Below are 21648 nucleotides of genomic sequence, written 5' to 3' on the forward strand. Positions count from 1 at the left end.
TTACTTTGTGCCAGGAAGGCCTCTCAACTAGGGAAGTGTCCAGGCGTCTCTGAGTGAACCAAAGCAATGTTGTTCGGACATGTAGGAGATACAGAGAGACAAGAACTGTCGATGACATGCCTCGCTCAGGCCGCCCAAGGGCTACTACTGCAGTGGATGACCGCTACAAATGGATTTTGGGTCGGAGGAATCCTGACAGCAACGCCACCATGTTGAATAATGCTTTTCGTGCAGACACAGGACGCCGTGTCGTTAGACTCAAACTGTGTGCAATAGGCTGCATGATGTGCAACTTCACTCCCGACGTCCACAGCGAGGTCCATCTTTGCAAGCACGACACCATGCAGCGAGCTACAGATGGGCCCAGCAACATTCCGAATGGACCGCTCAGGATTGGCATCACGTTCTCTTCACCGATGAGTGTTGCATATGCCTTCAACCAGACAATAGTCGAAGACGTGTTTGGAGGCGACCCGGTCAGGCTGAACACCTCAGACACACTGTCCAGCGAATGCAGCAAGGGGGAGGTTCGGTGCTGTTTTGGGGTAGCATTATGTGTAGCCGAAGTACGCCGCTGGTGTTCATATAAGGTGCTGTAACGGCTGTACGATACGTGAATACCATCCTTCGACCGACAGTCCAACCATACCGGCAGCATATTAGCGAGGCATTCGTCTTCATGGACGACAATTCGCGCCCCCATCGTGCACATCTTGTGACTGACTCCCTTCAGGATAACGACATCGCTCGACTAGAGTGGCCAGCATGTTCTCTAAATATGAATCCTATCGAACATGCCTGGGATATATTGAAAAGGGCTGTTTACGACCAACCTTTCTGGGATTCAAAATGGTTCAGATGGCTCTAAGCACTATGGGACAACATCTGAGGACATCAGCCCCTAGACATAGAACTACTTAAACCTAACTAACCTAAGGACATCACACACATCCATGCCCGAGGCAGGACTCGAAACTGCGACAGTAGTAGTAGCGCGGTTCCGGACTGAAGCGCCTAGAAACCGTTCGGCCAGAGCTGCCGGCCCATTCTGAGGGATCTACGCCGAATCACCGTTAAGTAGTTGTACAATGTGTACCAACAGTGCCTTGATGAACTTGTGGGTAGTATGCCACGACGAATAAAGGCATGCATCAATACAAGAGGACGTGCTACTGGGTACTAGAGGTACCGGTGTGTTCAGCAGTCTGGACTACCACCTCTGAAGGTCTCGCTGTATGGTGGTAAAACATGTAATGTGTGGTTTTGATGCGCTATAAAAAGGGCGGAAATGACGTCTACGTTGATCTCTATTCCAATTTTCTGTACAGATTCCAGAACTCTCAGAACCGAGGTGATGCAAAACTTTTTTTGATGTGTGTAGTTCTGCCATAAGTTGAAGTAACTCTTTGCCATTTGCATATCACAGGAGTGAGAGGGGTTGCAGATCTACCAGGCGAGCGGCCCATACATTACATAAGGTTTGAGGAGTCTCAAGTGTCGAATAGGCCGGTTGCTCCTGAATTTGAATGATATTGAAAGGAAAACCTCTTCGCTTATGTTTCCAGTGAAATGAAAATTAGCATAAAGAAGATTTGATTTTTACTGCACTGCTACAATCAGTGCAGGAACTTGCTCAGTTATCTTGGTTAGTTAATAATGCCACAAGTTCAAACTTCTCTTACAACAGATCAACAGCAAGCTGCATTTGGCACGGTGAAAACACATCATAATTTATTAGATATTTATGATTTTAATACCTATTTTGTTTTCATTAAACAGTTCAACAACGACAAGGTTATGTTTGCGACAACAGACGCTCTCGTTAGGAAAGTCACTGAAATCACTGATCTTCCGGTTTTCTACTACGAGTTTGACTACCACGTAGACAGCGTTAACTCTTCAGAATGGGGTAAGTAAAAAGAATAATACAATACGCCGTTAAAAAATGATTAGTAACAAAATCAGAAACTGTCATCGGGCACTATCGTAAATATTACAGTGAAAGGGTACAGTACCGCCCGACATTGAAAATAGGTACAACATTCTTCGTTATTCTTGTCAGAACAACATATTTTTGTGATTATAACTCAATTTCATTTAATACACCGAAGCCGGAAACCAGTGTAGGAAAGAAGGACAATTTATTTATTTAAGTGATCACATGTGCACGCCCACAAAATAAATCCCTAGATCCAATTTGGTGAGATCTGTGAAATGAATGAATGTATGGTCGTCTGCTAATCGCAGATAGTGAATGTGCAATATATGATCAGCTTTGAGACGGTCCTTTGGTCACATTTGGTGGAACCAAAGAGGTGAAATTTACCGGAGCTTTGAGCGCCTGAAATGTGGCTGACCAATATGGTAGCATGATGCTTCCCCACCCCGGCGGAGGGGCGAGATGACCTGAAGAATGGCCATGTTTCAGAACTCTGGCGCTGGATCTTGTGTTGGTAAGACCTGTCTTAGGTGTACTCCGTAAAGACAAAAGAGTGGAGACATGGTATGCATGTGAAATACTTAAGAGTAGTTTGGAATAATAATTTCTCTACTTCAGGAACTTTTGTGGGGAGAATTAAACGTCAGGCAGGTAATATTAAGGGGATTGTAGTAATCTTCAGAAGTGACCAACGGTCACAATGAAACCACGTGTAGCAATATGTTGAAATACTTGCGAGTGCTTGTACTAAGTTGAAATACGTAGTAGTACTAAGTTGAAAGCGTTTCTGAAGAAGAGATATTTGTTAACATCGAGTATAGATTTAAGTGTCAGGAAGTCATTTCTGAGAGTATTTGTATGGAGTGTAGCCATGTATGGAAGTGAAACATGGACGATAAATAGTTTGGACAAGAAGAGAATAGAAGCTTTCCAAATGTGGTGCTACAGAAGAATGCTGAAGATTAGATGGGTAGATCACATAACTAATGAGGAGGTATTGAATAGAATTGGGGAGAAGAGGAGTTTGTGGCGCAACTTGACAAGAAGAAGGGACCGGTTGGTAGGACATGTTCTAAGGCATCAAGGGATCACAAATTTAGCATTAGAGGGCAGCGTGGAGGGTAAAAATCGTAGAGGGGTACCAAGAGATGAACACACTAAGCAGATTCAGAAGGATGTACCTGTAGGTTGCAGTAAGTACTGGGAGATGAAAAAACTTGCACAGGATAGAGTAGCATGGAGATCTGCATCAAACCAGTCTCAGGACTGAAGACCACCACAACAACAACAACAACATTAGCAAATGCGCCCAAACAGGATCAACGTGCTGTTATTCTTTTCTTGGCTGACGGAGGACGAACACCGGTAGACATCTATAAGAGAATGACGAATATTTATCGGACATCAAGTCCGTCGAAAAATACTGATTGGAATAGTGCAACAAGTTCCCTGATGGTTGGCGTTCTACACAAGACGTCTGCCAATCTAAGGTGGCAACAAAAGTTACGCCAACTCAACTGCGAGACAAACGAGCACCTGCTGTTTGGTCCTGATCTGACACCATGTGATTATCACCACTTCGGTCCCCCAAAAAAAGCCTTCAAACTTCGACGATTCATGTCGGACGAGGGTGTGCAGCACACAGTTGCGGACTTCATCACGCGACATGGTGTTTTACCAAAGGGTTACCTTCAACTTGATGCGTCGGTGGGATAACTGCCTCAATCCTCACGACGATTTTGCCTCGCTGGCAAACAGATTCTGGACTGCATGGCTTTCGAACGGTTGTTTTTCAACAGTCTGCTAACGTAGCACCACTATCAATGACTACATCTAAATCTACATCTACATCTACATTTACATCTACATACATACCCCGCAAGCCACCGCACTGTTACTGATGGAACTAGTTGTTTCTTTTTCTGTTCCACGAGAAAACAGAGCGAGGGAATAATGTTTATATTAAAAGAGGTGCCTTGCCCATTAAATGGGATCGAGAATCAAGGCCTCCGCTTTCACGTGGATTTTGCTCACAATTGCCCTATCAGTGTGACTTTCCCTTATTTAGAAGGGAGGACTGTTGATGAATTTCATACAGATCACCACGTACAAGAGTGGTCGGCGCATAAAAAGGATTAGGGCCTGGCGCATGGATCGTCTATGTGACTGCATAAAAAATATCCACCACGATCAAACAAAAATTACTCATTGGATTTACAATTAATTTTATCGTCTTAAGAGGAGCATTTTCATTAGGGGCTCTGCAATGCAAGCATTTCCTTGACATTTCTATAAATGGGGTTAACACTTTTCGTCGAAAGTTGGATTAAAAGCCCAACAATTTATTATAAATCGAAATTACACTCGTACAAACGAAGTACAATTATTGAGTATACATATTTTGTTACCTATTGACGTTAATGCAAAACTGGGGGGCATAGGGGGAAACGGCCTAAATTCAGCAGTCACTCACAATACTAGCGTAAGAAATGGACAAGGAAAGGTGGGAGCTGACCATTCAGAAATTAATTTACTCTATTTAGTGAAAGGTAAGAGACGGGATCCAATAGCTAATACATGAATATATTGGAAAGGCAAACTAGGAACTACTTGTGGATGCACGTTATTAAAGCGGCCTCCCGTCCGTAAACTATTAAAATTCATAAAACTCGTTCTGCATCACCTTGATTTACGAATACGAATAACAAGAAACGCGGGCCATGCTACTTCTGGTTCAATTTAGATATCGTGTGCAGTACTTCTCGCCACGTGTTCACACGTGGGCGACAAAGAAGGAAAAACCTAACACACAAAGGCCGTTATGAAATGTTCACTAACATCACGGAGTATAGGTAAAGGAAAGACATTCGCTGAAGGCGAAGTGGTTAAAAAGGAGGTTGAATTATTGAATTATACCGAACGTGGTGACTGAGAGTCCCACGTATATTCTGCATACTGCAACCGACCAGGCTCTGACGCCAAGTCCCAAAACAAAATGGCGAAATGAGCAAGAAATAAAAGCAGTGAGGCGCAAACCCTCCCGAAATTAAAGGTCACCTAACGCTTTAATATGTATTCGCGACTTAATCCACTTCTGCACCTAGCAAGAGAACGCATGCTTTCCAGCTTGCAACCGTCTTCTTCTGGATCTCGCCATCGGCTCTTCACGACTGCTAACCGGCTAACCGCCTACCGGCCGTGGCCCCAGCGGAGCAGGGCCTTGTGGGGGTGGAAATTGGCGCAGTTTTCGCCGGCCAATCAGGGGGCACGGATCCGTCGCCGAACTAGCTGCCGTTCAAGTGGACATTCCTGACTTGGCGGAATGACTCGTGACTGGATAGAAGCTCGCCAGAGTGGCCGAACGGTTCTAGGCGCTACAGTCTGGAACCGCGCGACCGCTACGGTCGCAGGTCCGAATCCTGCCTCGGGCATGGATGTGTGTGATGTCCCTAGGTTAGTTAGGTTTAAGTAGTTCTAAGTTCTAGGGGACTGATGACCTCTGAAGTTAAGTCCCATAGTGCTCAGAGCCATTTGAACCATTTGAGCTGGATAGAATTTAGTCATGGAGCCGTCAGGGAGGCCTCTTCACAGAGCCAAACGTCCAGGAGAAACTGAGTTTTAGGTTGGTACTACTACTTAGAAGAATAAGAAGGACTACTTTGGTTTCTCCAAGCCATTCAAACTACCGGCCCATGTTTCCAAGCTAAAAGGTCAGGGCGGGAAAAGGAAAGCCAACATGGCTAGCTGATGGAGACTGCTGAATATGGAAAAATAGAAATACCTTGCTCCAATCCTCTCTCCAGTTTCTTTACGCTGTCGTACTGAAAAAATCAGCAGAATAGCAGGCATGCTATTGCCGTATTAGTAATGATAATAATAGGACTACAATATCGTAAATCGTAAACAAGTGAAAGAACTGCAAGGTAGATGCACGTCTTTCAATATGCCTCCGAATAAGTCCTAATTTCTCGTCTCTTACCTTCGTGGTCCTTAGGCGACATATCTGTTGTCGGCAGTAGAATCTTCAGATGCCAGTTCTCTAAATTTCCTCAGTAGCGTTCCTCGAAAATCAGATCGCCTTTCCTGCAGGGCTTAGCATTTGAGTTCCCGAAGCATCTCCGTAATAGATGTGTTGATCGAACCTCCTGGTAACAAATCTAGCAGCCCGTCTCTGAATTACTTCGATGTCTTCCCGTAATCCGACCTGGTGCGGATTCCAAACACTAGAGCAGTGATCAAGAATAGATCGTGCTAGCGTCCTGGATGTTGTATGAGCCACACTTTCCCAAAATTCTCCCAATGAACCGAAATCGACCATTCCCCATCCCTACCACAATCCTCACGTGCCCGTTTCACTTCATATAGATTTGCAACGTTATGCACGGCTATTTAAACGGCGTGAATGTGTCAAGCAGTACACTACTAATACTGTACTCGAAATTTATGCGTTTGTTTCCGCTACACATTCGCTTTGACTTCATTTTTCTGCATTTAGAGCTAGTTGCAGAAATTTTGTGTAAGGTATCTTGGATACTTCCACTGTCACTCAACTTCTACATCTTCCTGTACATCATAGCATCATCAGCAAACAATCGCAGGTTGCTCCCCACACTGTCGGCCAGATCATTTATGACACAGAAAATAATAGCGGCCCTGTCACCCTTCCTTGTGGTATCTTGACGATGCCCTTGTCTCTGATGAAAATTCTTTTGAACTTTGCGCTGGGCGTGAGATTCGCAATAAACGCAAGCTACGTAAGCGGCCAATACCCGAGTTCTCTTTGAAAAACCAAATTGCGATTCCATCAGAATCTTATATAGAGCACTAAAGTTTCTGTAATTTTGTGAAAATGCTGATATGAAAAATGTGTCATTGACTGATGCCTGTAATGGAAGTAAGGAAGCCGTTCAGCAACTAACGAAGGAAAGAAAAGAGCACGGCCGCTCATCTCTGGTAGCAAAAAGATTAATTTAATGTCTCATGAGCTGGGAGAAAACTGCCGTCCTAGGTTACAATGTTTTGACAGCGTGTCTGAAGACAAGACTAAGTATTTTAAAGGAATTCAATTTAATGGAATCTGTAGATTTGCAGAATGTTCATTTATGTGGTCTCATTTCTGCACTTCCATTACAGAGCAACCAGATTTAGCAACGCAACCTTTTGGTCCATTCTGTTTCCTCTCAGAATATAGAATACTCTTTTCTTAATAATCTGTATAGGTAGAGAACTAATGTTTATTCCTTACGGACGCATTGTTTTCAAAGTTTAGTGGGCCTGAGAACAACTTTAAATCCGCAGACTGAAAAAAAAGACAACGCTCAACTCTGCTCCACTTTTTTTCTACGTATTAGGTCTACAACGTTGCTTCCGCCGTTTTGCAATAAATGGGAGTGGCAGAAAGTAGTGGCGTAGTTGGTAGGTCGTAAGTGCCATACAAAAAGCTTAGGCATTTTTAAACATAACACCATCAAAATATTAGTCGATTTTTTATTGTTTCATAAAGTTATTCTCGATTGAATATGTCAACTTTCGAGTCCAATTCTGATCATTTGTCGAAAGTTTTAATTTTGTAATTTAACATGAAGAAATCCGCTGCTGAGGCTCATAAAGTGCTGTGTAAGACTTACGGTGAAGCACCTTTTAGTGAAATAACGTGCAAAGAATGGTTTCAGTGCTTCAGCAACGGTGATTTTAACGTCGAAGATTGGCATGGCTGTGGAAGAGAGGAGGGTTTTCGAAACTACTGAAACCGAAGGAAACAATCGCAGGGGATAGTTATCGAAAGCAACTGATGCGTTTGAGCCGAACCCTGAAGGACGAACGGCCACAATACAGCGACAGACATGAAAATATGATTTTAAAGTATGGCAATGCCCGATCCCATGTCTCAAAACCCGTCACAGCATACGTGGAAATGGGAAGTCCTACCTCGCCCGCCGTATTCTCCAGCAGCCTCTGACTACCACCTTTTTCGATCAATGGCACACGGCCTTGCTGACCAGTATTTCCTGTCACATAAACAAGTGCAAAATTGGATCTCCTCAAACGAAACCCAGTTCTTCCATCACTGGATTCGTATTCTGCCCGAAAATGGGAGAAAATGGTTGCCAGCGGTGGACAATACTCGAATTGTAAATGTTGTGTAAGTTTTTGACAATGTTGCCTCGAACTTTGAGAAGAAACTGCGAAAGAAAAGTTTTAGACCTAAAATATCTACCTCAGTTTGAAGAAATACATTTTACAAGCATCAACGGAATCCGAAGCCCATGACTATTTTAAAAATTTATTTCTAGTACTCACTTTACAGCTGTAAGGAATTTAACTCCTTTATTGTTGCAGGTGCCCCGCACTCTAGTGATTTGCCTTTCCTTTTCTTAAGAAAGGATACGGTGTATAATTTGGATCCCAACTCTGACGAAGACAAAGTGCGCAGAAATTTACAACGATGCTACACTAACTTCGTCAAGTATGGGTAAGTAATCTTTATTTGTGAAATTTGTGTAATTGCACCTTTGTCAGGCATCGTCATCGATACATAAAATGCAGTATATTCGTACTTAGAAAGCCCAATGAATAGGACCTGCGGTGAATAAGGTGAATCATGAATGAGGCAGAGTAATCCTTGCTTATATAATCCATCGGCACACAACACAGAACTCTTTGACGAAACCTAAGTTTACTATTGATGCTTAAACAATAAACAAAGTAATAATAAAAAGGATGGTGTTAGAAAGGAAACAAAAAAAGAAATAACGTGTTATCGAAGACTGATGTTTTAGAATTTCATACTTGTGTCCGCTCGCCCTCACAGTCTCTAAAGGAGAAAATATAGTTTACTGATTTACCGGTTGCACATATCATGAGTATCGACTGTACTTATGCATTAAGGCCGTAACTCAAAATATACTTTTCAGGTTAGTTTTCTGGATGGTAATGAATGATAGAAATAAAGAACGAAGTTCTGAAACAATTCCAGAACTTGTTTCGAAATCATGTAGCCTTCTCACTTAAACGTCTGTTGTATCATACTGAGAGGCGTGAATAATTTATGGAGAAATCTTAACAGATGAATGTCGTTTTGAGTTCGGTCAGCGAGGAGGCTTTTCGAATACGAAAATGAATACATGCATATAGTCAGCAAATATTAGTATGAAAGCCGCAAATTACGGCAGCATTCGGGTGCATTCATCTATAAACTATGGGTTATCTTGTTTAAGCTTTACTATATGAATATAATTCCTCCTGTATGATAAAGTTTCAAAACAGTAGTTCTTTCAGTTCCACCAAACGATGGTGAGATGCATACCTTTAGCTTCCATAGTGATGGAGGACGTGGGGACGTCAACTACACACATTTTCATGAGCTGCTACCATTTAAATGGCGAAAAATAAATACTGTTTATACCTTATTTAATTTACATATCCGAACATGTGTATTTATTAGTTTCCAAATTTAATTACAATCGACAATGAAGCCACAAGGCTTCATCTTAAAATGTAGACTACGGCTATCGATTTACAGTCCATCTGCATGCCTTATCATCGGTACTGATCATAAAAATTTCATGTCTTTTTTACAGAAACCCTACTCCAGAACCTGATCCCGTGGTCTGGGAACCCTACAACAACTCGACTCGCAGATATATGCTCATGCAGGCCACCTTCACACTTTCGCATGACAAGGATGCGGAACGCATGGACTTCTGGGAAGAAAATGTACCGCTGCTACCTTACGCGAATATCTACTCTAAGCGAAACCTTTAACACAGGACCAATGCATGAAACTGGAACAATTACAACTTGTAAATAAATAATAAATAAGTAAACAGTGGTGTTGCATTGTTGACTGAAACATCCCAAAGGGTACTTCAACTGTCTAATATGAAAGGATTGCCACTTTGCTCGCATCGGCACAAATCATTGCGGAGTGTGAGCCGTATGCCATGAGTGTGGCTCTTCATTGTGGATGGTTGTGATGAGTGTTCGTAGAGCGAAATGTTTTGTTTCTGTTGTAAGATGATAGAAGCAGAAGGTGAAACTCAGAGCTGACACAGCTTCCTCCTCCCGACTAGCAGCAAAGGAATAGCTGAGTTTAAGGTGACCATCCGACGGACGGATGACCATCAAAAGTGTCTATAATTAAATAAAAAGTAAGTCAAAAGGTAAGCGTTGACGTTTAAATGTAAATCAGCTTATAAGTGTAATACTGCCATGTGAATTCTAAGTGACTTGCGGGGGGAAAAGGGGGGGGGGGGGGTTACAGAATGAGTAATGGATAAAAGTATTTTAGTAATACTGGGGTCACTCACTCACATCTAACCATACCGGAAAGTGGGTCGAAATATTTAACGACCGTGTGCCTAGGTTGCACGTATCTGTTTCCCCTTATCTCCTCTTTGCTGCACCCACAAACTGCAATTGCCGGCCGGTGTGGCCGAGCGGTTCTAGGCGCTTCGGTCTGGAACCGTGCAACCGCTATCCTGCATCGGGCATGGATGTGTGTGATGTCCTTAGGTTAGTTAGGTTTAAGTAGTTCTAAGTCTAGGGGACTGATGACCTCAGATGGGTTGGGTTGTTTTGGGGGAGGAGACCAGACAGCGAGGTCATCGGTCGCATCGGATTAGGAAAGGAAGTCGGCCGTGCCCTTTCGAAGGAACCATCCCGGCATTTGCCTGGAGCGATTTAGGGAAATCACGGAAAACCTAAATCAGGATGGCCGGACACGGGATTGAACCGTCGTCCTCCCGAACGCGAGTCCAGTGTGCTAGCAACTGCGCCACCTCGCTCGGTACGACCGCAGATGTTAAGCGTCATAGTGCTCAAAGCCATTTGAACCATTTGAACAAACTGCAATCGAGTCCTGTGATTACTAGATTTAATTAACAGCAGGTTAGGGGAGCATGCACGTAATGTGAACGACAAATGTCTGGTAAAGAGCCAGATATATTTTTATCAGTAAACGTTTAAGTATGGACTACACTGTTAACAACTGTTTTTATAAGCAACATTATCAAACTGAGATAACACTTCACTCACAGAGGACTGCTTGCATTGCAGATCACTCACATGGTTCGTTTGCTAGTACCTCGATTATTTGAAAGTCACTTAGTTAAGCTTTTGGTTGTGGACATAGTTTCTTGTAATCAACGCTTGGCCGGCCAGAGTGGCCGAGCGGTTGTAGGCGCTACAGTCTGGAACCGCGAGACCACTACAGTCGCAGGTTCGAATCCTGCCTCGGGCATGGATGTGTGTGATCTCGTTAGGTTAGTTAGGTTTAAGTAGTTATAAGTTCTGGGCGACTGATGACCTCAGATGTTAAGTCCCATACTGCTCAGAGCCAGCCAATCAACGCTTGCTCATCCTCATGATGGTGGCAAGCACTTTCACGAGTGGGCGCGAAACCGTTCAACGACGCGCCTAGCTGTTGATATCCCGATCTGATATACGAAGGAAAGCACCTCCAGTCGTGAATTTTTAATACACGCTGTTTATAGGTCACTCTCAGAAATCGACTGAATGATGATCAAATACAAGTTTGTTGATTCCGTAGTTGTAGGTGTGCGGGAGAAGGTTACTTCGACGACACGAGACGCGAATACGGAAGGAGCACTTTTCATAATAATCCACTCATATTTTCGCTGACGAAAACTGATATAAAACACATAACTTCCATGCTCAACGTTTCAGCCGTTTTAGGCAATGTAACAGTCGCCGTTTTTGTAGGCCATACGACTGGCGATACCCGTGGCGCCCAAAATGGAAACTCACGCTCGACTCAGTAACAATTTTCTCGCTCTCGAGAGAAGCAACAATCGGTTTTGAGACGTCGTTCGCGGCCCGCTCCGTGGCTCTCGCCGCGCTTTCCTTCACGGCAACTTCAAAAATCAGTTGGCTCTGAGCACTATGGGACTTAACATCTATGGTCACCAGTCCCCTAGAACTTAGAACTACTTAAACCTAACTAACCTGAGGACACCACACAACACCCAGTCATCACGAGGCAAATATCCCTGACCCCGTCGGGAATCGAATCTGGGAACCCGGGCGTGGGAAGCGAGAACGCTACCGCAACACGGCAACTCCGCGACCGGTTATTTTTTAACTGAAAGGAAGTTGAACATAGTCCCTTCTGAAACGTAGCGAATAACGAAATACTTCTGTTTTCTCTGTTTCATCGACAAATCTCCCTTGCGCCTCTATTTATTTTTCTGACTCGAACCATGAGAAATAAGCGATTACCTGTACAGTATTGGCAGAATTCTGAGATAGTTCTAGTTATACCTTTCTCAAATACTTTCCACTTTTGAAACACTTTTGGCACATATACGTCTGAATGTAACATTTATTGTGTATGGTGGATATTTATTACATTTTTTCCTTTCGGAAAATTCGTTGAGGACAGATCTGTCGAAAGTCAAGAGAAATATACTTTCTCAGCAGTACGGTTTGTGACACATCGTCCAAAAGTGGTCAGTGTTAATTCAGAAACGACGACGGGTATAATCTGAAGTATTTGATTATGAAACATGATGGTTACCACTCCTGAATACAACAAAATATACATTGCCATTGCATACTTACGCTTGAGAATGAGAAAATTTGGAATTTTGGTGGCAAAATTTGACAGCCATAAGCGCAAAATTCCTTTAATATTGTTTATCTGTGAATCCTCTGTTTCTAGTTATATTAGACACTGCCTTACCACAAAAAAAAAAAATGATGCACGCAGAAGACATGGTCGGATTTGAAAGTAGCTTCATGTCGGCGGCTACGTAAATAGTTCTAGAGTCTCTATTCTATGTGACAAGTAGAATGACCACCAGAGTCCACTAGTAATGTTCAAGTTTCTATTATTACCACGCCTGGTAGTGTACATAAGGGACGTGGACGGCGTCATTTTCAGCGAACACTTCGATGGAGACAGAAATGGCGTTTCTTCATATGAGACTGTCAGAACGTGGCAGAGATTGAAAGGGTCCTCTGTTTAGACGACTGGTCGAATCGTGCTGTATTCAGATTTGTGGATCATTCGGATCTGACAGTGGCCGGAAGTTAGACTGCATGGGAACATGATGTGAGGCATACCCGTCAAGGTTCCGGAAGACAACGTGTAGCCATTACAAGAGAGGACAGCCGTATGCTTGTTATGCACCGAGTATAACCTTTGAAGTTTCATATTGTTTCCTCCTCCCCTTCGTTATTTGTTGTCATGTAGTATATTAGTGATTTTAAGGTTGGCAAAACACGCATTGGCTGTTGCATACAGATGTTCCACGCCTAAAATTCATTAATATAACGGTAACCACGTTGTTGTACAATTTGCATGAAGACTGTTAACCCATCCTCATCAAACTACTAAATTATGAGAGCTAGGTTCCGCCTGATAACGCAGTTGACTTGATCTTTGTATTACCCAAATATGTTGCTGCATAATTCATCTGTCATAGGTGTTGTCATATTTTATTGACATCGTAAAATACATTTTTACGGATTAATTCGTGACTAGAAAATTCAGTCTGCCAACATTTTCTTCTCTTGTAATCTTTGCGACTAAAATATTTGTGGATAATATTAAGACTTTATGGTTTGCATAACGGGTGGAATCCAATCTCTTACTTTAGACACAAGCTACCCCTTTCCTCCTTATCCTGACCTTCTGTCAGTAAGATCAACCAAATCATGGAGTAGCATTAGGTACGGACATGACCGTCGAGCAGCAAATCTGTAAAGTTAGATGATTGCTAGAGAGCGTGTTGCTTCTGCAGTTGCAGAAATGAAGATCATGTGTCTGTTGAGGTTCTTCTATACAGACAAAGAGACCGGTAGAGCCAAACCATTATCAAAGTTGCTTAATAACGCGCTGGTCAACATTTGGAACGTAGTTCAACAGCGACTCTGCATGGCGTGAACTCGATAAGCCCTTGGTAGGTTTCCGGATCTCTACACACAGGTCACGCACTTGCCGTAAATTACCAGCCGGTTGTTCATGGACGCGGTGCTGGCGCCCGATAACGTCCCACACGTTTCCCACTAAACTCCAGGCAGGTTCAGGGACCAAGACATCGACGTTAGCCCGCTATCGCGGTCCTCAAACCACTGCAGTACGATTGTGGCCTTGTGACACGGACTGGAAGATGCCACCGCCGTCGGGAAAGACATCAAGCACGAAGCTATACAGGTGGCCGGCAACAACATTCACGTAGTTCACAGCTGTCGTGGTGCCTTTTATTACTACCACAGATCTCATGAAAAACGGATTAACGTTCCCCATGGCATAAAACTAAACCCATCAGCCAGCGGCCGTGAACTGATGCATGTTTCGAGCACCCGTTCGCCTGGATGACGGCGTATGCGACCTGGGATCACAAGGACTAGCGTTCATGTGATATAACAAGAAGACGCCTGTCGACAAATAGCTAACAAACAGCACGCAAAGAAAATCACTTGTATATCAAATCACTTTACTCTTACGTTTACCACCACATATGTACGTTCCTATTCCGAGAGCACAGAATTTCTTCAAGCAGGAAAGTCTGTACAGACCTCTGAAAGTAGTAACTGTAAGAGATACCTATTCAGTTCAACCTGTCATACATCGGCCGTACTGTCAGAACAGTGGAAGAAATCTATACTAGACTCCAGCAGCACACACGTTTGAGACAAGCCGTCGATCGTGCAACTCTGCTTGCCTACTGGCCACTGATAAACATAGGTACTGATAGTATTTGAAAGTCTAGTTCGGATAATGGAGAAGATGCGTCAATGAGAGGAAAGTTTCATGCTTGTGACCTAGTGGATACAAGCTGCTTGCAGAGAGTGCAACACCAGTAACTGTTGTCCTGCCTTGCATTCCAAATGAGTGTTGTATTAGTTTCAATAATTTGCATCCTTGCTCGACTGTGAATTCTGTTTTGTTGTGTTGAGAGTTTTAAGTGTTCAGTAATGTTTTTGTCGATAAGCTATGACGACGCAATACACGACACAGTAGTACCTGTAAAATTCTAGCTTTTTTTTATTTTGTACTTTCCAAACCTATAAGATTGGACGAATCATTTGTTTAGCTGTACCCCGGAAAACGGATTTGTACGCCACACGTTAGTGGCCAGAGCCCCATGGCTGTTTAAATTATTTACAAGCGCTAACACACCATCTGTCGGTAGCCAGAACAGTGTAATAATGTGTTTATTTTACATGTACATGAGATTTTTTATGATTTATTTTACATGTATATGAGATTGAAATGAGAGAGAAAAGATATAAGATACAAGGATATTGTACTTTAGCTTTTGTACACTGCCAAATCACATTCATATGACCACCTGTCAAAAGCCTGAATGACCATTTTTTGCATCGCCAACGACTGCGAGACGCGCAGGAAGAGCGAATGGGATTCTTGAAGTTATACACTGGGATGTGGAGACGTGTCGACTTCAGTGTCATTGACAGCCGCGCTAGGTTTCTCGGTTGAAAACCCTTGGCGCGAACAGGCCGACTGAGGCTATTCCACTGATTCTCGATTGGAGTGAAATCCGGAGTTTGGTGGCCACGGGAGTACGGTTAAATCGTCGTGGTGCTCTTCCTACAAAGCACATACTCGTATACTGCGAGCTGTGTGATATGTTGCATTGTCCTGCGGTAGACGCCATCGTGCCAAGGAAAAATGAACTGCATATAGAGGTGGACACGGTCCCCGAGGTCAGATACACACTTGTAGTGACCCATTGCACATTACAGAATGACGAGATCACCCAGGCAATGCCAGGACAATAGTCTCCAGACAATAACGCTCCCTCCTCCGGCCTGTACCTTTCTGACGACTGTTGCATGGTGTCTTCTTCCAGAGGATTCACGCCGTACACTCCAGTGCCCAGCTGTCGTCTCAAAAGGCCACGTGTCGCCATTTAGTGGACTTCCAGAGGCGGTATTGGGGTGCAAATTCCGTTGTCGCCAATGAAGAGCAGTCAGCACTGGTGCACGATCCAGGCGTCTGCTGCGGAGGCCCATACTTAGCTACGTTCACTGAACGATCGCTGAGGAGACGTTGTTGGCACACCTTTGATTCACCTGAGTGGTCAGATGCTCAATAGTTGCACGTCTATTCGCCCTTCACAACTTCCCAGCCGTCGTTTACACCTGTCATTTTGGCTCGTAGTGCAGCACAGTTGCCTTACGTTTTGGATAATATCATTTTGCTATGAACGGTGTACTTTAACGACGGCGGCATGCGAACAGTTTACAAACCCAGCCTTATCGGAAATTTTTACACCCTTGGCCCGAAAGCCGTTATTCATGCCCTTTTGGACGTCAGGTAAATCACTCAGTTTCCGCATTACGACAACGACTACATTGTTTTTCCACTTGGTCGCATTTATCTGAATGGACCGTCCAATTCTATATGACAGAGTTTTGTTAAAGTCAATTTATTATCGATGTTATTGAAGCAGTCACAATGTATTGTAGAGCAGGACAATAGAAGGTAGCTGTGTTTTTGGCTGAGTATGATTTTTATACGTGTTAGACTTGTCAAAATAATTGACACGCTTAAGGTATGAGCCAACAGTACTGTGTAAAAGACAAAAACGTTGTACGAAATGACATGGTTTCAAGAACGTAGCCGATTACGAGAAATTGGCTGATTTAGGAAGTTACGTTGAGAATGAGAAATTGACAGAGTTACGTGGACTGCTATCGTAAAGATGAGTGTAGGATAATACTTCTACCTGTGATGATATAGTTATTTTTTATTCAGTGTGTCATACATAAAATGAAACGGTGACTGATTTATATGGCCTGCTGTTGGAAAGCTACATGTAACTTTATACTTTTGCTCTCTGCTGTTCGAGTTAACATTTTAGTCAATGCGTCACATATAAAACTTTTGCAGTTACTTCAGTGCGTCTTACCAGATATTGAAGTACAGTAAAATGTTTCACAGTCGAAATCTGTCCTTACAGTAAACATTTCATTTATTAAATAAATTTAGTGAAAAATGAATATGTCAATTAAACTATTCTGGAATGACTTCCCAGTAATGATTCAGTTTTGTTTTCGTGTTTTTAAATCTACAGCTACTGTTGCATTTATACCTCATAAAGTGCTCAAAAAGCATTTAGAGTTGGTTGAAATAAAAAAAAGACATCATTTTTCTGTAATTAGTGCTACGATAAACGCCACTGAAACAAAAGGTGAAGATTTCTTATTACTGAAGTGATGCTCATCAGGAAAGACTGATAAAAGTGATTCATTGCTTTCTTTAGCTGCGAAATTCTAAAAGTGAAAAAACCGTTTTGAAGTCTGTGAACAAATTATTACTGAAAAGCTTTGACGTAATTTTCCTCGTTTATAAGAGCGTATAGTACTTTGGTAAAATCAGTAATACTAAATACGAATAGTAGTTTTTACAAGGCACGTTCCTTTTCTTCTCAGATAACACTAATGCATGACTTATCATCACTGTAAAGTTCAACGAAGAAATTTTTGAACCCATGCAAGTGCTTGCTACAGTGTTTCTTATGTTATTGCTTTGTACATTCTTGTGTGTGTAAATGCGCAAGTAGTCATTGCTAGGCAGCCCATTTTTATTGTAAATTTACTCTTAGGTAAGACAAACAATTTTCTGAGACGTTTGTATGAAAACCATGACTTGAATTTTGCAAAACTGTCACTCTGCGAAACAACTTTTACAATCCTTGTTGTACAATTATTTTTCTAATATGGAAAACATAGGTGTTACATAAAGTAGCATTTATCCACATATCTGATTTGAATTTTATTTTGCATCTTCGATGCTCTATATTTAAGAATAACATCAAAGTTTTCTTTCAAAATTTCAAATGGCGATAAGTGGCAGAAGAATTGAAAACAATCTTGGTTTACACAAGACTTATTTACCAGTGACTATATTACATTATTCTGTGGTGTTTAATTTATGCCAGTGACAAAGTTCCAGTAGTGTTATATGCACACCATTGGCCTATATGGAAAGAAGCCAATGGCATCTAACTATGTTGCTACTCAGTATATTGAAAAATCGTCCTTCTGCAACATAAGTTAACCCTAAAATCTAGAGGCCATGAGATTCAACTACACTTATGGAAATTTGATGTAACTAGGTAGTTAGAATCTATAACTTTGTTTTAAAATGCAGATATAATTTTGTTTACATTGCTACCTCCTCACTATTTGTTTCTGTATGAAATTTATCCCAGCTTTACTTCCCAATCTATAAAAGCCTACATATCGTCAAAACTATGTACTCACAAACTGTTATCAAAGTTAAACTCATTTGCTAATCTTTGACTGAACAGAATTATATTTGAACTGAACTGTAATTGGTCTGAATACAATTTACCCTTATATTACATGTGCGACTCAAGTAAAACAATTATCTGGCCCTAATCAAAATTTCCACTTACCTCATGTCTTGACAACATTGTTGCAGATTTCTCCAAATCACAACAACAAACAGCAAGCAGGCAGCGGTTAAGCTAGATCCTATTTATAAATAAAATTTCCAAACTATTCTCAAACTGTTTCATACCCTATAGTACAATGTGGTAATGTGCAATGATAAACAATGTGGTGAGAGAGTAACTATTCCTGTGAAATGATATTTCAAGACAACTACTTCAGAATGAATTATGCATTCAAACAGACAGAGAAAAACTTCATGTGATCTTCATACATAACATATGTCTGAACAATACTGTACTTAACAAACTGAACAATGATTTAAAGAGGGTGCAATGTTAACAGAGAATTTCTGTAAAAATCAACAGCTTAATTAGTTAATGTTACTGCGTGACTCACGGAAGTTGGATGGTCTTTCTCTCAGCTCTGAGCGAATGAACAAAGTTGACTAGCTCACAATAATCATTCTGATGAACTAGCTGCATAGTGCTGCAGTCTTACCTCAAGATCCCTCTCTTCAAAAAAATTACATTATTCTAAATTTGTATTCCCTTCGCTTTGTAACATATACATCTTATTCATCATTGCTGTTCTTTACAATCAATTTTTCTTCATCTAACTGATACAATCACAACTTCACACAGCATTATTAAATGCGTCCACACCTACCACATCTCAACTAAGAATGTATCAGACTGCACAGAGGCAACGACTGTGCCATGACAAGGCCAAAGAGTGTTTAACAGTAACGTCGCTTGCTCTCTTTCTTATGTGCACATCAATAATATATAAAAATCAAAATGACATGGCTACATTACATATCCTCCCCCTTCCTCGAGTAGAATTTTGAACATGGGTCATTTCAGATAGGACTGAGCCAAGGACAAAAATCTAAACGTAATGGATAGGAACATACAAAACATCTTTAATGTACAAGAATGAGTTAAAGAACTATAAGTATAAAATATTTACAAAATTCAGGAACATAGGAATGAAGTAATCAATAGAATTCACCACAGGTAGTTTATCATGTTTTATGATGTCTGAGATCACTCTGCACGGGCTATATTGAAAGTTTGTTTCACATTTTGTATCGAAGTAATATTGGTGATCTACACTATTCTTGTAGCACACAGGAAGTAGGTTAGTGTGTCTGTATCACATAAGGCCTACATTTCTGAAGAACAGTCACATATGTCAGTAGTGATTTGTATGATAAAAGTAGGTAGAAAAGTGTCTTTGTTACAAACAGCCAAACTTTCTTTAGATGGTTGCAATAATGTCAGTGTTGTGGGAAGCTATGTGGAAGCAGACTCTGTGAGACTAACCACAGTTCTCAGCTGATAAACCCACACATTCGTAAACAGTAAAAATATCGTAGTACCTACTTGAAGCAGACTGTAGATGCATTGATAACTCCAAAGTCATCTAGTAGCATCGAAGAGTTCCTAGTCAGTTGCAGCTTGTATCAGTGAAATATGACAACATGTGACAGAGAATATTTCATTATAGAATCAGTAGATTGGTTGGTTGTTTGGGGAAGGAGACCAGACAGCGTGGTCATCGGTCTCATCGGATTAGGGAAGGAAGGTGGCCGTGCCCTTTCAGAGGAACGGTAGAATCAGTAGACACATTTCTATTGATTTGACAACTCTAAATCATTTGTGGTCAGTGGTCAATCAGTTACAATTTGTTACATTTAGAATATACCTATATTAAGAATATACCTATATTAAGACAGGAGTAATAATATTTCTACATCTACAAAAAGTAAGAAAAATGCCACCATGGTTTTACAATAATGAATTACAGAAGCATCAGACAAGTTCATCATGTGAAACAGTGCGTAGTAATAGGCATGGTAAGAAACAATTATTTGTGTGCAGAATGACCTACAGAAAATTCTAAATCCATTGAAATAAATATGTATGCATAAAATATGTAAAAAATACCGAAAGTGTAGGGAGTAAGGTAGAAAGAGACACATGAGGATAGTGATCACATACTTGAAATAATATATATATAAAGAACAAAAATATATAATTAGCAAGAAACATGGATTACTGAGTAACCAAGTTACTTTACGCAGTCAGTCAAACGTCAGCCTGTTGTTATATCTAATACGGTCAATAATTAACGTGCTATCTAGCTACTATGTTTCATTCTTTAGTTAGTAGACCTCTTACTCATTTTTGTCATTTTTTCATTAAACTCCAACAAATACCACTGTTTACTTTATCTCTGTGCTTCTTTCCGTCATATATCTTTATAAGTTCATGTTATTCGGCTCCATTGCCTTATCTAAACATTTGTCATCCTGGCCCTACCTAACCATTTCTCATATTCCATTTTTGTAATCATTTCTTTTTGCTCTTTCTTATCTTTTTCTATTTGTTTCCTTCTTAAATATCTTTCATGACTTATGAGGGTTTCCTATATTACTACACTTAATATAATATTATGCTAATGGCGCCACATCCTTTAGTAACAGTTCATACAGATAATATGCATTACAAACAAATTCAATAAATGACGTGAGTGTAAACGGCAAATACAACCTGAAAATTCCATAAGCTAAAGCAATGCACGTTATTATGTTACATCGTATATAAATACAACGAGACAGTTAGTCTGAAATGTCACACATTAGAAAAAATTTATAAAAGAATCTTAGTCTACGCCATGGCAAAAAAGCTGAAAAAAATAAAAGTAAAAAATCATTAGTATCCCTGCTTATTGTCTACATGTCACACCTCACTAGTGATGAATTTTATCTTCACTTCCAAAACTTGAAATTTCCCAAACATCTAGACTGATGGACAATATTGTGGTGACATTATTTCATACATATGTAAAGTTTATCTGTTACACAAAAAAAGGCAGATAAGCTATACAGAATTCAGTAGAAGTTAAATTTTCGCATACATGTAGCTATATAGGGAATAGAATAAATAAATTACAATTGGCAGTATTAATGCAAAAACACACTACCACAAAGACAAATCACAAGTTCAGTGAGGTACCATACGCTAAAAATGTGTGTCACAGTACAGAGCAGCAATCAATGCTGAGCCACATGTTTTTAAAACATTATCCACTCACAAATGCAGACAAAAATATGCACTTCTCGAATTAGTGTAAAGTACCACTGTTAGATGTTGTGCTGCTATATGTTTAGAAAAACGTTGAATAATTTGCATCATATAATCATTAACTCCACATAAAGAAATAGCTGTGTAGTCTAAAGGCACGTTATCTTCATTCACTATTGTCATCCAATCACATCTTTTCAAAAACTT

At 41.0% G+C, this 21648-nt stretch overlaps 1 protein-coding gene across 1 annotated transcript in view; it reads left to right on the top strand.

Annotated features, from left to right (window-relative positions):
- Positions 1–9703, top strand: part of LOC124788742 (para-nitrobenzyl esterase-like) — a 61814-nt gene extending 52111 nt beyond the window's left edge. Inside the window, 3 exon segments of the mRNA XM_047256024.1 lie at positions 1780–1909; positions 8279–8411; positions 9520–9703. Of these exon segments, the coding sequence (XP_047111980.1) occupies positions 1780–1909; positions 8279–8411; positions 9520–9703 (447 nt within the window).
- The last annotated feature ends 11945 nt before the right edge of the window (positions 9704–21648 follow it).

This window comes from Schistocerca piceifrons, chromosome 3 (genome assembly GCF_021461385.2).
Source record: "Schistocerca piceifrons isolate TAMUIC-IGC-003096 chromosome 3, iqSchPice1.1, whole genome shotgun sequence".
NCBI lineage: Eukaryota > Metazoa > Arthropoda > Insecta > Orthoptera > Acrididae > Schistocerca > Schistocerca piceifrons.